General features: G+C 52.3%; 1 protein-coding gene across 1 annotated transcript in view; it reads right to left on the reverse strand.

Moving 5' to 3' along the window:
* Positions 1–9255, reverse strand: part of LHX4 (LIM homeobox 4) — a 43451-nt gene extending 34196 nt beyond the window's left edge. The window contains exon 1 of the mRNA XM_033847763.2: positions 9071–9255. Within this exon, the coding sequence (XP_033703654.1) occupies positions 9071–9146 (76 nt within the window). The 5' untranslated portion in view covers positions 9147–9255. The remainder of the gene's footprint in view (positions 1–9070) is intronic.
* Positions 9256–12528: the final 3273 nt, after the last annotated feature.

The raw sequence follows: 12528 nt of genomic DNA on the forward strand, positions 1-12528 counted from the left end.
TTCCCCACATAGAAGGGGGAGAAAAATTAACGGCAGACAATGCTGCTCTGTTACCTAAGGTTCTCTGAGTAAGAAGGAAGGTGGTTTTGAAAAGGCGGGTTGGGAAAATAATCTCAGTGGGGGCTCCTTGATTTCGTCTGGGAATGACTAATTCTAAAGTGTGTCAACATAAAGCCACAGGACATAAGTATGACACCAGGCCTGCCTAAACTCATACCTAAGTTCTGGAATATCCAAATCTAAGAATTATAACAGAGGTACAGTTAAATTAAATTAATTAAAAGTTCTGTTATTCGATACATATTTTAAAAATAAAACTTTCCAAATCAAAGTCACTGCCATCACCATTGAAAATAAAATCCTGTTTTCTGGTCACAACTCCCCTTTTAAATCACCTGCTAACTGTGACTGAAGGAACAGAGGACTGAGACCAAGGATGCAGTTTATATGACAAATCATAACTAGATGTGTCTGGTTTTTTTTTCCCCCTCCTGGCTCTTTATTTGCTCTTTCCCTATTAAAGACACTCCATTTTTATTGAACAGCTTAGGGTTTCCTTATTTATATGTTCCCTTATTCTAAACCAATGTATCTTGAAGAGCCCATAACATAATTTTCCAAAATGTTTTCATTAACTTTCTCTTAAGGGATCTCAATAACCTAGTAAGAATAATCTCATAAACAACACAGCTGAAGCGTAAAATTCCAATATTAATTCTTTTAAACTTAAGGATAAGAGGTTTATTGAACTTTGTGATGGTGATGGCAGCATTAAATATAGTAGTAATCTGGGCCAGCCACAAAAATATTGGGAAAAGTAAAACAAACAAACAACAAACAAACAAAAACACTGGTATCACATTTAAGGTAAATTATATTCTCTAATATAATTCTATTCACTTACATACTTTGAAAATACTTCAGTCTACATCTTATCTAATTTCTAGTTTGTTTTCTAATTTGTCTTGACAAATGACTCACAACTAGGAAGAAGTCAGAAAATCCTTTTCATATCAGAAATGATCACGCCTAACGTTCTATTTTTCCCTCCATTTCTCCTCCAGAAGCCTTCCCACCGCGGGTCCTATTTGTTTCATTTGGTGGTTTGACGACCCTTTGAAAATCTCCTTTGTTCTTCTGCTTAGCTCAAAAAATAGTAACCTCTTCAATAAAAGATCCAAAGTATCCTGGAGACAATTTTGATGTTACCATTTTAAGGCTGAATCTGAATAACATTTTAATAGGAGGAGTCCCATAGTCAATAAAATAAGAAATGTAAACATATATTTGCAGGTATAGAATTATCTTCTAGATTATATACTGACACGGAATTAGTAATCTTCAGTAGGATACTGAATATTCTCAGTAATTGCAAATAAAACAGAAAAATCACATTAAACAAATCCATGACAGTCTATGGAAATGCCGTACACATCTATTTCCACTCCATTTTTCACATTTAATCATTGCTAAATCTCCACAACGTATTTTTCTGATGTCTCATTCTGTGGCAATATTCCATATGTTTGGCAACCGGTCCCTCATAAGAAGAAACTTTCAATTAATTTGGCCGCAAGTTTTCTCTCTATTAAGCTATTCCCAGAACCAATCCCTTAACCCCCTAACATTATAATGAAAACAAATTATACTTTAAAGGCATTTGGGCGTGAGATGCCGCAGTAAAACATCTGTGACTAGACCCAGATTGACAGAGGGAAAGGGAGTGGGACGATCTGAGAAAAGAAAACCACCAAAATAACAACAGGGGTTAGGAGTTGCCTCCCAAGATGATTTTCCAGTCCGCCACTAACACAGTTAACCCAAAGTACATTTTCCAAGGGAGAATCAATTTCAATTTTGCCAATTAAACCCAACCTGTCCACCTACCCCCAACTGCAGTGCCTCAGAATGGTTGATCTGTGTTCCATTTTGATCAGGGTTCCGTAAAACGGAGGACTAAAACAGGTAAAACCTCACATTGGCATGTGAGGTTTTCTTCCTACAGCAAACAATAGCCCAGCTCCAGGGCTGCTTCTGGTTCTGGACCCAGAAACTGCTCTTCCCTCCCAGGCCTCCAGGGAACACAGTGAGAGAGATGGATCTCACCTCTCTGTAGCTTGCTGGGCACTCAACCCCCAATGGCACCCCGGTGCTCAGAATTCCTGCACAAACCCATGCTCCTCCCCGCAAAGATCTCACAAAGGAAAGAAGGAAGAGACAGAGGAAGGAAGGGATAAAGGAAGAAGAGAGAGAGAAGGAATACAGATATTCAAGCCACGATGGAATTTTACTAAAAACAGTAGACCCTGTTCGCTCACACTTGGGTTACAGGCATTGTTAACAACACATCCCAGGAAGGGAGGAAAGGCGGAAAACCATTACAAAAGTAAGCCCCACCCCCAGCCATCTCGGAACCCAGCAATCTATATACAGTAATGCATCTGGTGCTGCCATAGCAAACTGCTGTTTCAGTCTGTCTCCAACCTTTAGGTTTCCCAAAGTGGGTAAGATTACCCCTTGCGTCCACTCAGCAGCTAAACTGGTTCCAAGTCGCTCTGCATTCCAAAGCTTCTCAGCCCGAATCCTGATAAATTTCCCTAATGGCACAAGGTCCCTCCATCCAACTCCACCAACCCTCCCCCTCCACAACTCCTTAATTTGGAGAAGATTAGTTTCCCAGGGAAAACCACAAGATAGCCACCATTACTGACTAAATCAAGAGGCTCGAAGGAGATTCCTTAACAACGTGATAGAAAGAAAGGTGAGTCCCTGTTAACTAATTTCCCAATCCGGATGACTGCAGGTGTGACTGTCTCCCTCCCCTTCCTCCGCGGCAGCCCTCCCAGCGCCTGAGTCTCTCTGGGTTCTGTCTGCTAATGCGGTGCTAAGTAATCACTAATTGACTGTAGCACAGAGTGAAAGGACACTAAAATCCGAGGCAAAAGGGAAGTGTTAGGACAATGGAAATATTTAGGACTTGAGGCTGTCTACACCTGGTCAGCGGGGTCATCAGGTCACTGTTCAAAATCCAAGACGCCCCTGTGGGCTGTGTTTTGTCTACTCAATGGAAAGCCATTGCTTTGCCGGTTTCCCGCCTGCCTCGACCCCCACCTCACCTCTAGGACTCGATTTTTTAAAAATCGACCCTGGTATTTGGTCGCGTAGGCGGTCCCCAAGACGTCTTGAGGACTCACGTTGCTCTAATTCCCAGAGCGTTCAGCCTACATTCTTGTCTTAACCCCGCTTTGTTTTCGGCGTGTCAAGAGGGAGGTACAACTAGCTTTGGTATTCCTTCCTTTAACTTCCGCCGCTCCTGGTTTCATCCCGCCCGGGGTTTTGCTAGTAATTCTTCTTCCTGATTAGTTTCACCCTTCAGAATCCTTTAAAAGACATTCGCCCTGGCTTCTTTAAAAAAAAAAAAAAGGTCTCATCCGTGATGAAGCCAACCGCTGAGCCCCAAAGAGTGAAGCCTGCGCTGAGTGCCAGGCCAGCCGCGGCTTCCTCTGTAGGATGGTGGGTACAACCCGCGGCCCGCTCCATTCCTCCCCGGGCACACAGTGTTACCAATTCCCTCCCCATGTCGAATTTAATTTACAACAACGGCTGCGCAGGTACAGACCTCGTCTCTCTTGAGCCTGCCACATTTCAAGCGCTCTTCAAGTTCCGCTGAGCGCTGCGAGCCCAGACGAGAATGCGGGCAGGGCGCGCGCAGCGCAGGGACCCGCCAGCTGCCTCCAGGCTCTGTGCCGGAGGAGCCGCTCCCAAAATGTGAGAACAGCTTTCTAAGGGTTAAAAAGTCACAGAAAGACTTGTGCCGCCAGCGTAGGGGGTTAATTTTGTCTTCCCAAATTCTTGGTGCGAAATGGGTATGCGCAAGAAAAGAGCTTACTGTCTCCGCTCTCTGGCCGCGCTCCCACCTGCCGCGCCTCTTCGCGCGAAAAAAGTCTGCCCGGCTGCAAACAGGTAGGAAACTGGTTCCGGGTTTGGCCAATCCCAGACCAATAGGGATAATAAACTAGGAAGAGGAACGGGCAAAGTGGACGGTGGGAAAAGGCCAAAGAGCAGAAATGCCTAATGCGCCGCGCGGTGGCCGTCCCTCTTTTGCCCCCTGCGCAGTTGCGACCTCCACTCGGGGCGGCTGGACGCGGTGCGTGCGAAGCCGGCTCCGCGGGAAGGGCCGCCCTGTCCGCACCTGCCTCCCCTAGCGAGCCCTCAAAAACCCAGGGCGCGCGGCAGGCTCGCTCAGGACCTTGCGCCGCCCATAGGTGCGCAGCAAACGCTTTTGGATGCAATTCATCGTCAGTCCCCCGGGCCACCCAGGCCGGCGCCTGCCCGCGGGGCGGAGGAGCTCTGCCCTGGTGGTGGCAAGGTCACGCAGGTCGCGCTCCCAGACCCGAGGACGCCGCTCCCGCCCGGCCCCGCCTGGCTCTGGTTTTCCGCGAGGATGGACGGCGACCGAGCGAGGAAACCACTCGAGTTAGGTCCTGTCTCCTCTCTTCAGTCCCGACTTTTCGTCTTACCTAGACACGGACATGGGACCGCTCAGTGCAGATCTTCGCCCCTCACCCGCCCCACCTGCCTGCTCTTTGTCCTGGTTAAATCGTTAATTCCTCTCCCTGAGCGCCCTGAGTCTGCGGCTTCCCAGGCGGGCTCCCCAGGCGGGCTCCCCTCCGCCCTCTCTGCCCTCTCCGATCTAGGCAAGGGAACGAAGGAGGCCGGAGCCAGCGCGCCCCTCGGGCGCCCTCGGCCTCCCGCCACCCCAAGCGAGGCACGGCCGCAGTCACCCGGGTTTCTCCAAACTCCCTCTGGCTGGTGCGTGGCTCTGGCCCGACGCTGGGACGGGATCCTCACAGTTGGAGAATTTGAATCCCCAACCCGCGAGGCCCGAATCTGCCGACGGGGACAGCCAGTCTGACCTTTAAAAGTTGGCCCGCCCCTGACAATATTTTTGTGACGCGGGGAAGGAGGTTTGTGGCGTCGGGGGCTGCTGTTTGGATATCTGTACTGGAATCTGATGGAATTTCAATCTCTATATTTTTTTCCGTGTTTTTTTTTTTTCCCTGGCACCACGAGAAAAGACAGGAATGGGAAGAAGAGCAAATCCCTGCTCTATAGTTTGAGAGAACTGCCCACCGGGAAGTGAGTTCACTCCACCCTTAAGAAATGGCCCGCAAGAGGATAAGGTCGGGGACGAGGATTCTAACGCGACCAGTGCAGGGAGCCTCACCCCACGCAGGAGCGCCAGGAAGGGAAGAAAGGGTAGTGAGGCGTCCTGAGGGGTCCTTCGCCCAGATCCTGCCAAATACAAAATCAAATGCCCTTTCCCCACAGCTTCGGGGTTCACATGAGCGCAAGACAGATCTTTTAGGAGACAAGGAAGGGATGGGAGACGCCCGGGCTGGCTTCTCATTGACCACTCCCAGCCTGGACCCGGCGAATCACTCCTTCCTCCCGCGGGGCTGGCCTGCTCCCTAGCCAGCATTCCGGGATGTCCGTTGTCCTTTCCTGTGAGCCCCGGGAGACTACGTGTGAGATGGACCAAAACCGAGGGCAAGGGGCGGATAAAACGCCCACCTCCCTGGACGTCCCTCACTATTCCCAAACGTCTTGGTCAGCAAGAGGGGCCGACAGGACCCAGGTGCGTGGGGGAACTGCTGGATTCGGGGAGGAGAGAGGTTCGGAGGAGGCTAAGAGGCCAGCGCACCCAGCGCTGGGTTAGGCGCTGTGGGAACTCGGACCTTGGCAGCCCTGGGGGAGGCAGCGGGGACGACCCCGGACAAAGGCAGGTGTGCCGGAAACAAGAGAAACCAGCCACCCTAAATCGTGGGCCAAGTAGCTGGGACGCATCAGTTTAGGACGAAGTCCTTTTTTGAACCTATCCACTGGCGCCCACAAAACAAGGAACTCTGCGCGTGCTGGATGTGACCCCGAGGGTGTCGAAGGTGTTGCCTCCTGCAGAGCACTCCCACCACTCAGAGCAAGGAGCCGGGGTTCGAGTTCCTTAAAAAACACTGACCTGAGGCGGCGGGAGGGGGGCTGCCCCGCCCACCAGTCCGCGCTTTGGCGGGGCGCGGGGTGTTCTATTTCTCTACCCAAAGTTGGTCTCGGATTGCTCCCAGCCTCCTCCCTCCGGATTCTCCCGAGCTTCTTGCTCAGGCCTACGCCCCTCAAACGGATAAAGACCCCCGAGTTTGTCCGGAGAAGCCCCAGCCAGGCACGGCCCGATCGGGCGACCCAGGGGCTCTCGGAGCGGGAAGGCCGGGACCCGCTCCGCAACCTCTGCACGGAAAAGCAGAAGGCCAGCAATCGCTTCAAAGACCAGGCCACCCAGAAGCGAGCAGTGTCGGGAGGCGCTGTGTGGGGGGGGCGTACAGGGTGTAAGGAAGAAGGCCACCAAAAGAGAGAAATGATTACATAATTTGATAACGTTTTCCTGAAGGGAATGCGCCTCACCCATCCCTCCAAAGCAAAAGACTATACTGGATTCCAACCCCTAAAACACCCCTAGAGGCCAGGGCACCAGAGGCACTGAGGTTGGGGAATCTCTAGACCTGCGCTGCCAAGTGCTCCATCTGTGGTGGCCCAGAGTGAAGAAGCAGAACCTGGTGGTGGGGTGGTGGGTGACCCTTCCAGTTGGCAGGTTGGAGGGATTCCTGCGGGAGAGCCTTTCTGTTGTCTCCTCCACTACCAGGTTTAAACACCCACAGCCGGAGATTAACCCCTCTTCCTCCCTGAGGCCCAAGGGCATGTCCACCACCCCCCCATGGAATTCTTAGGCTACTGGGTCCGATGCCCCAAGAAAGAGAATGATCGGGTATATGTGCCAGAGGGGACCAGTCCCCCAGTGCCCAGCACCAACAGCTTAATAGCCAGAAGCCAGATCTGCTGCAATGGGGGAGGGTAAAATCCACACACATCCCCAAAAGGAAAAAAAAAAAAAGCTGATCCCAAAGCCTTCAGGGATTGGTCCCCTAAATTTTGGCCAGTGCCTCCTCCAACCCAGGCCACAGAACCACGGCAAGACAAAAGGAAGGTCAGACCAACCCCTCCTGGTTCAGCCTTGCCTCACTGGACCACCCTGGGATGAGAGTCCCCTTCTCTACCTCATTAAGTTTTCCACAGTTCCAACCCAGACGCCGAGGCCTGGCGAACTGTAGCTCTGAAGGTGAGTTCTAGGCAATTTAGGAAATCGAGTTCCTGACGACAAAATCAAAGCTGTCTCTGAGTAAGAAAAACGAAAAGTGAGACCTTCTGAGAGTGTGTCCTGCGCATCCAAAGAAAGGCTGTCAGAGCAAAACCCACCGTCTTACATTGCGGTCCTAACAGAGGCCACCTATGGACCACAACTATTAAAGCACAGCTGTATCGGGTAACAAGGACATGAGTCACACACACCTGCGCCCACTCACACACTCCCCTCACTCGCGCAAAGGTACAATCAACTTAAGCTGCAGCACCTTTGCCAGGGTTTGTGTTCGTGCAGGGGCTGACGATCCACTCCCTCCTGCCCTCGGTGGGCTGGGGTAGTAAGGAGTCAGTGAATCCCCAACGCCTTCCACAGATACATCTTAACGGTAAATTCCCCAAGGCACAGCGCAGACTTGGAACTGTTTGCCAACAGTTGACAGAAAAAGATACAAAACATAGCTGTAGTATATAGTCAAGGAACAACCTAAGTAGGTTTGAGTGAAGCTATCCTCTTCTAGTCCCCTCTCACAAACTTCCCAGGAAGTCGCGGGGTAGGGGTGTGAGGGGACAGACACGCTCGCCAGCCTGCCTTGGAGGTACTGCTGGGGCAGAAACCATGTCATGGAGAGCAGGAGCATGGGGCGCAGGAGGGCGCGCTGCTGCGCCCTAGTTCCTAGGTAGGCACCCTCCGTGGATGAGCCGGTCCTTACTTAAACCTCAAGGATGTAGCTACCGGTCCACTGAAGAAGTCGCGGGCGGAAGCACAGCCCCTTGGCGAGCGGAGTGAGGGAGCCCCTCTTCTCTCTACCGTGCCCAGGGGCTTTCCGCAGAACCCGCGAGCCTGCGGGGCAGGGCTCACGCGGCGCCAGCCAAGCGAGCGCGACGCCACGGGACCTGCTCTGGCCTCCGCACAGACTCTCCACCGAAGACCTCGTTCACCAGCAAGGAACAGAGAAAATTCTCACTGGGAAAATCCCTGCGCGCGCGCGCGCGCGCACACACACACACACACACACACACACACACACACACACACACACACGCACTCACCTGAGGATAAACAAGCCCCGAGCTCCGGCCGCCTTCCTAATTTCGGGGACGGGAAAGAAAGCGCCCGCACACCCTTATCTCTCTCCTTTCGAATCTGAACCATACTGAGAGCCTGCTCTCGCGTGCGCCAAGGCTGTACCCCGAGTTCACAACTTCGTCCCGGTGCTTCTCCCTCCCTTCATTCCTCGGCTAGCTGGAATATGGCGAGTGGACTTCCTCACCAGGAGCCGGCAGTCCCTGGCGGCGCAGGCGGCGGGCGCCGCGGGCAGCAGCGGCTGCGGACGCACCAGGCGCGCACGCCCTGCGCGCGGGGACAGCGCGTGTGGCCTGGGCTTCTGCGCCGCCAGCCCCGGCGGCGGGGGACGCGCTCTCTAACTTCCCGCCAGCTGGGGTGAAGTTGCACTAGCGGTACTGCGAGCTTTGACCGTAGCCCCCTCCCCCGGCGGGGGAGGAGGGTTTGGGGGACCACCCCAGCGCTTAGGCCTGGCCTGCAGCTCTTTCCTCTGGTGTCTGTCCCCAGACAGCACTCTCCCCAAGGCTCTTAGAAAAAACATGGGCTGGGGATGCGGGGTTCGGTATCCCTAGGCTCGCCTCAAGCACCATCCGTGAGGCTTTCACTTTCGGCCCCCAAAAGCCAAGGGCCAGGCCCTTCAAACGCACTCTAGCTGCTGCCCCTGCCCTGTGACCGCCTCTACGCCCGGGCCGCCGGCCCCTCGCCCCGCCCGTCCTCTCCGGTCCAGGCTACGCGCAGCGTCCGGCCCGCCCCAAACCGGCCAAAGCTGCCGGCCGTCTCGTTATCAAATTAAGTCAGCGAGAAAGGGGGGTGTCTTACGTTGCATCGGCACACCAAGCATCTCCGGGAGCCCCTTGACAGCCCCCTCCGCGGGGACAGCTGCGCTCTGCATCATCTCCGAGCGAGAGCCAGCGAGTCGCAGTCTACGGAGATTTCTCGTTCTCTCGCTCAAGCTGGATTCAGAAATTTGAAAATAATAAAAAACCCGACCAGACCGCCGAAGTCACGGTGGAAGCCGGACCCTCCGCCTCTACAGGAGGATTCCACAGGCTGCCTGGCCCCCTCCCCCCGCCAGTCCTCAGTCTGTTTCAAATCCCTTTGATCTCGCTCTCCCGGGTTGGTGCACATCCCGGGTTGAGGAGACGCTGTTGCTGCAGCTCTGGCTTTTTTCCCCTCCTCCCTCCCCCCGCCCGCTTCTCTCCCCCTCCCCCTCCACCCTTCGCGTGCCGGCCGCCCAGGAGGCCGCGGTCACCCAGGCATTTTGATTCATTCACACTGCAGGAACGGCCGTGACGTCGCTTTCCGCAGGGAGGCCCGCCCTTCAGCCAAGCCCCCCACCCAGCAGCTAGCGGCGGACCCAGGCCCGAGTGGTGGTGCTAGCGCCCTGAGAGAGGCCGGCCGGGCAGGAGGGCCGGACCGCATGGAGCGGGGCGGGGCCTCACGGGCCGTTCCCCCTGCTCCCCGCGGTGCGGGCTAGCGCCCCGTGTATAAATACTGCAGCTGGCTCGGCCGCGGCAGCAGGTGGTCCCGGACGGCCGCGTCTGGGGCTCGCAGGTTTCCCTGGATCCTCTCGGGGTTCCGGCCTCAGCCGGCGGTTCGTGTCCTCTCCGCCCCTCCGTTCGAACCAAGGGGCGGGGAAGGGCGGGGCAGGCGCTCCGGAGGCCTGGGTCGCACGGCGGTGTCTTCCCGTCGCGCTCTTTTGGTCCCGGGCTTCTCTCGGGCGGACGGAGCGTGCTCCGTAACTAGATGACTCCATCCTCCTCCTCCTCCTCCTCCTCCTCTCCTCCGGCCAATTCCTTTCCCGCCGGCGCTTCCCAGCCCTTGCTCGCTCTCCCCCGCGTCTGGCTGAGGCCGGGCCAGGGACAGCCAGTACTCAGCCTGGAACGCGCGAGTCACGCAGCGGGCTGCGGCGGGCCGAGGAGAGCAGCCAGGGTCTGCGCACGGAGGTGGCAGGGCGCGGGCCCCCGGTGCGCGCCCCCGCACGCCGCGGCCTGCAGCCCCGAGTCGGCTCCTCAGTCCTTCCCCGCCCCGTCCCGACTGCTCTGCCTGCGTCCTCTCAGCTTGTCCTGCCCTCGGTCCTCAGAGACCGCTCTGCCTCAGCGCTGCGACCGCGGGCGTTTTGAACAATTCCCCACCTCGTGTGTGCGGGGCGGCAGCGAGCACACCACCCCAGGGGCTAACCAGCAAAGGCGTGTGTGTTGTTAACGGTATTTACAACACACACACACACACACACACACACACACACAGAGCAATTCTCAACGGGAGTTCCTGGAGGAAATAAAACAGAAGGCCCACCGCTGGGACAGGTCTCCGCCGAGGTTTCCTCATGCTTCATCAGATTCTCTACGCCGCCTGACCGGCAGACGCGAAACACCCATCCCCCGGACCCGGCGGCTTTCTGGATCCCAGAGCTCGCGACACCGCCACTCGGAATTCGTTCTAGAGATGTAGACATATGTGTAATCCCAGCATAGTGGAGTCCAGCCCGGGTGGGAAAGGGAACTGTGTGCTCTCTCCAACTTTCCAGCGTGTCCCCTGCTTTTTCTCCTGGCGTTGTCCCCAAAAAGGGGACACCAGGGTTTGTGAGGGACAAGCATGAGTGTGGGAGCGGATGGCATGGCTGTCAGCGCTTAGAATTTGTTTTCAGTGAAGTCACAGTGACTTCTATGTGACCTAGTACTGGGTTGGCATCATCTCTTGCCCTGTTTACCTGCGAGGTAACTCCAGGGCACAGGAAAAAAGCCAAGAACCCGGTGACATTTTCAGTGTTTACCAAAATGTTTTCTACAAAAATTTAGCTAGTAAACAAACACGAGGAAATGCCAGCCTCATTAAGAATCAAAGACAAGAAAAACAAAGCATCGTAGCACTTACACCTTTTTTGTCTGTTCAATGAGTAAAGGGGGGCGGATGGTAGAATTCAGTGCTGGTGAAGGTTATTTGATACTGCTACTCTCACAAATATTGTTGGTGTGCTTATAAGCTCTTAAATTCGTTTGGAAAGCAATTAGGCAATATGTATCAAACCCATAAATTTTTCATACCCTTTAGCTCATGAAATTCCACTTTTGAGTGTCTATTCCACAGAAATAATAAAATTCGAAACAAGTTTCATACATGAAGATGCTTATTACAGCATTACATTTTGGAGAAAAATAACCTAAAAATCCAACAAAAGAAAAGTAATATACAATTATTGAAACTAATTATGAAACCTAGCAACATGGAAATGCTTGTGAAATACTAAATTTTTTAAAAAGCAGAATGCACTATTGTATGATTATAAGTATGTAAAAATGTTAAAGATAAAAGCAGTGATAATCCCATTGTTGGCTAGGGTGTGGGGAAATTAGAAAACAGTTTCCTGGTGGGTATGCAAAGAGGGACAATGTCCTCTGAGGGCATTTTGGCAATATCTTTTATAGCCCAACAGTGTGATGGATTTGACCCAATCCATACAAAAATTTGTCCACAGTAAATAATCAAGAATATTTATAATGATATAGTTGCAAGGACGTTTAAAAAAGAGAATAACCTGCATATCCAACAGCAGGGGATTATTAGAGTATATAAAATGGAATGATACAGTCATTAGAAAATACAACACAAGAGTAATAATGTAGAAAAGTGTTTGAGATTTATAAGGAAGTGAGGGAAAAAAGAGAATATGAAGCAGTATGAACTTTAGGATAATTATTTTTTAAAGAAGCGTAAATAGAAATATATATAAATATAAAAGTGGTTACCTGTACATTATAATTTTTACTTTCTTCTTTTTGCTTTTTTCAGTTTCCTCAATGAGCACGTTATTTTATAAAGTGGAAAAAAACTAATAAAAGTTGTTTTCAAAAACACAGGACAAACTGGAAGGAAATATATCAGAATGCTATTCAGAAGTACATTATGGAAAATAGTATATTAGGGAGATGTATTTTATGAAATTTTTTCTTTCTTCTCTTTTTCAGATTTACTGTAAAGTTGTTATATGTTTTCAGTAATATCCGTAAAAGATAAAATATTTATATGCAGTGAAATATAGAGCATATGTGGTAATTATTTTTATAATTTAATATTACATTTTTAAAATGCTCTCTGCGGCTCCTACTCCCCTGATATGAACCTGCCTGGGTCCTGCCCTCTTCCCACTGCATGTCACTAAGTCATTCACTGGGTGAGGGGCAGCATTACTGTGGTGGAGACTCTCCTGTGCCTAGGGCTGGTTCAGGGGATGCCACTTTCAAGTCTATCCAATGGCAGAGGAGCCCTGGGAGATC

The sequence above is a fragment of the Tursiops truncatus genome, chromosome 1 (assembly GCF_011762595.2).
Source record: "Tursiops truncatus isolate mTurTru1 chromosome 1, mTurTru1.mat.Y, whole genome shotgun sequence".
Taxonomy (NCBI): Eukaryota; Metazoa; Chordata; class Mammalia; order Artiodactyla; family Delphinidae; genus Tursiops; species Tursiops truncatus.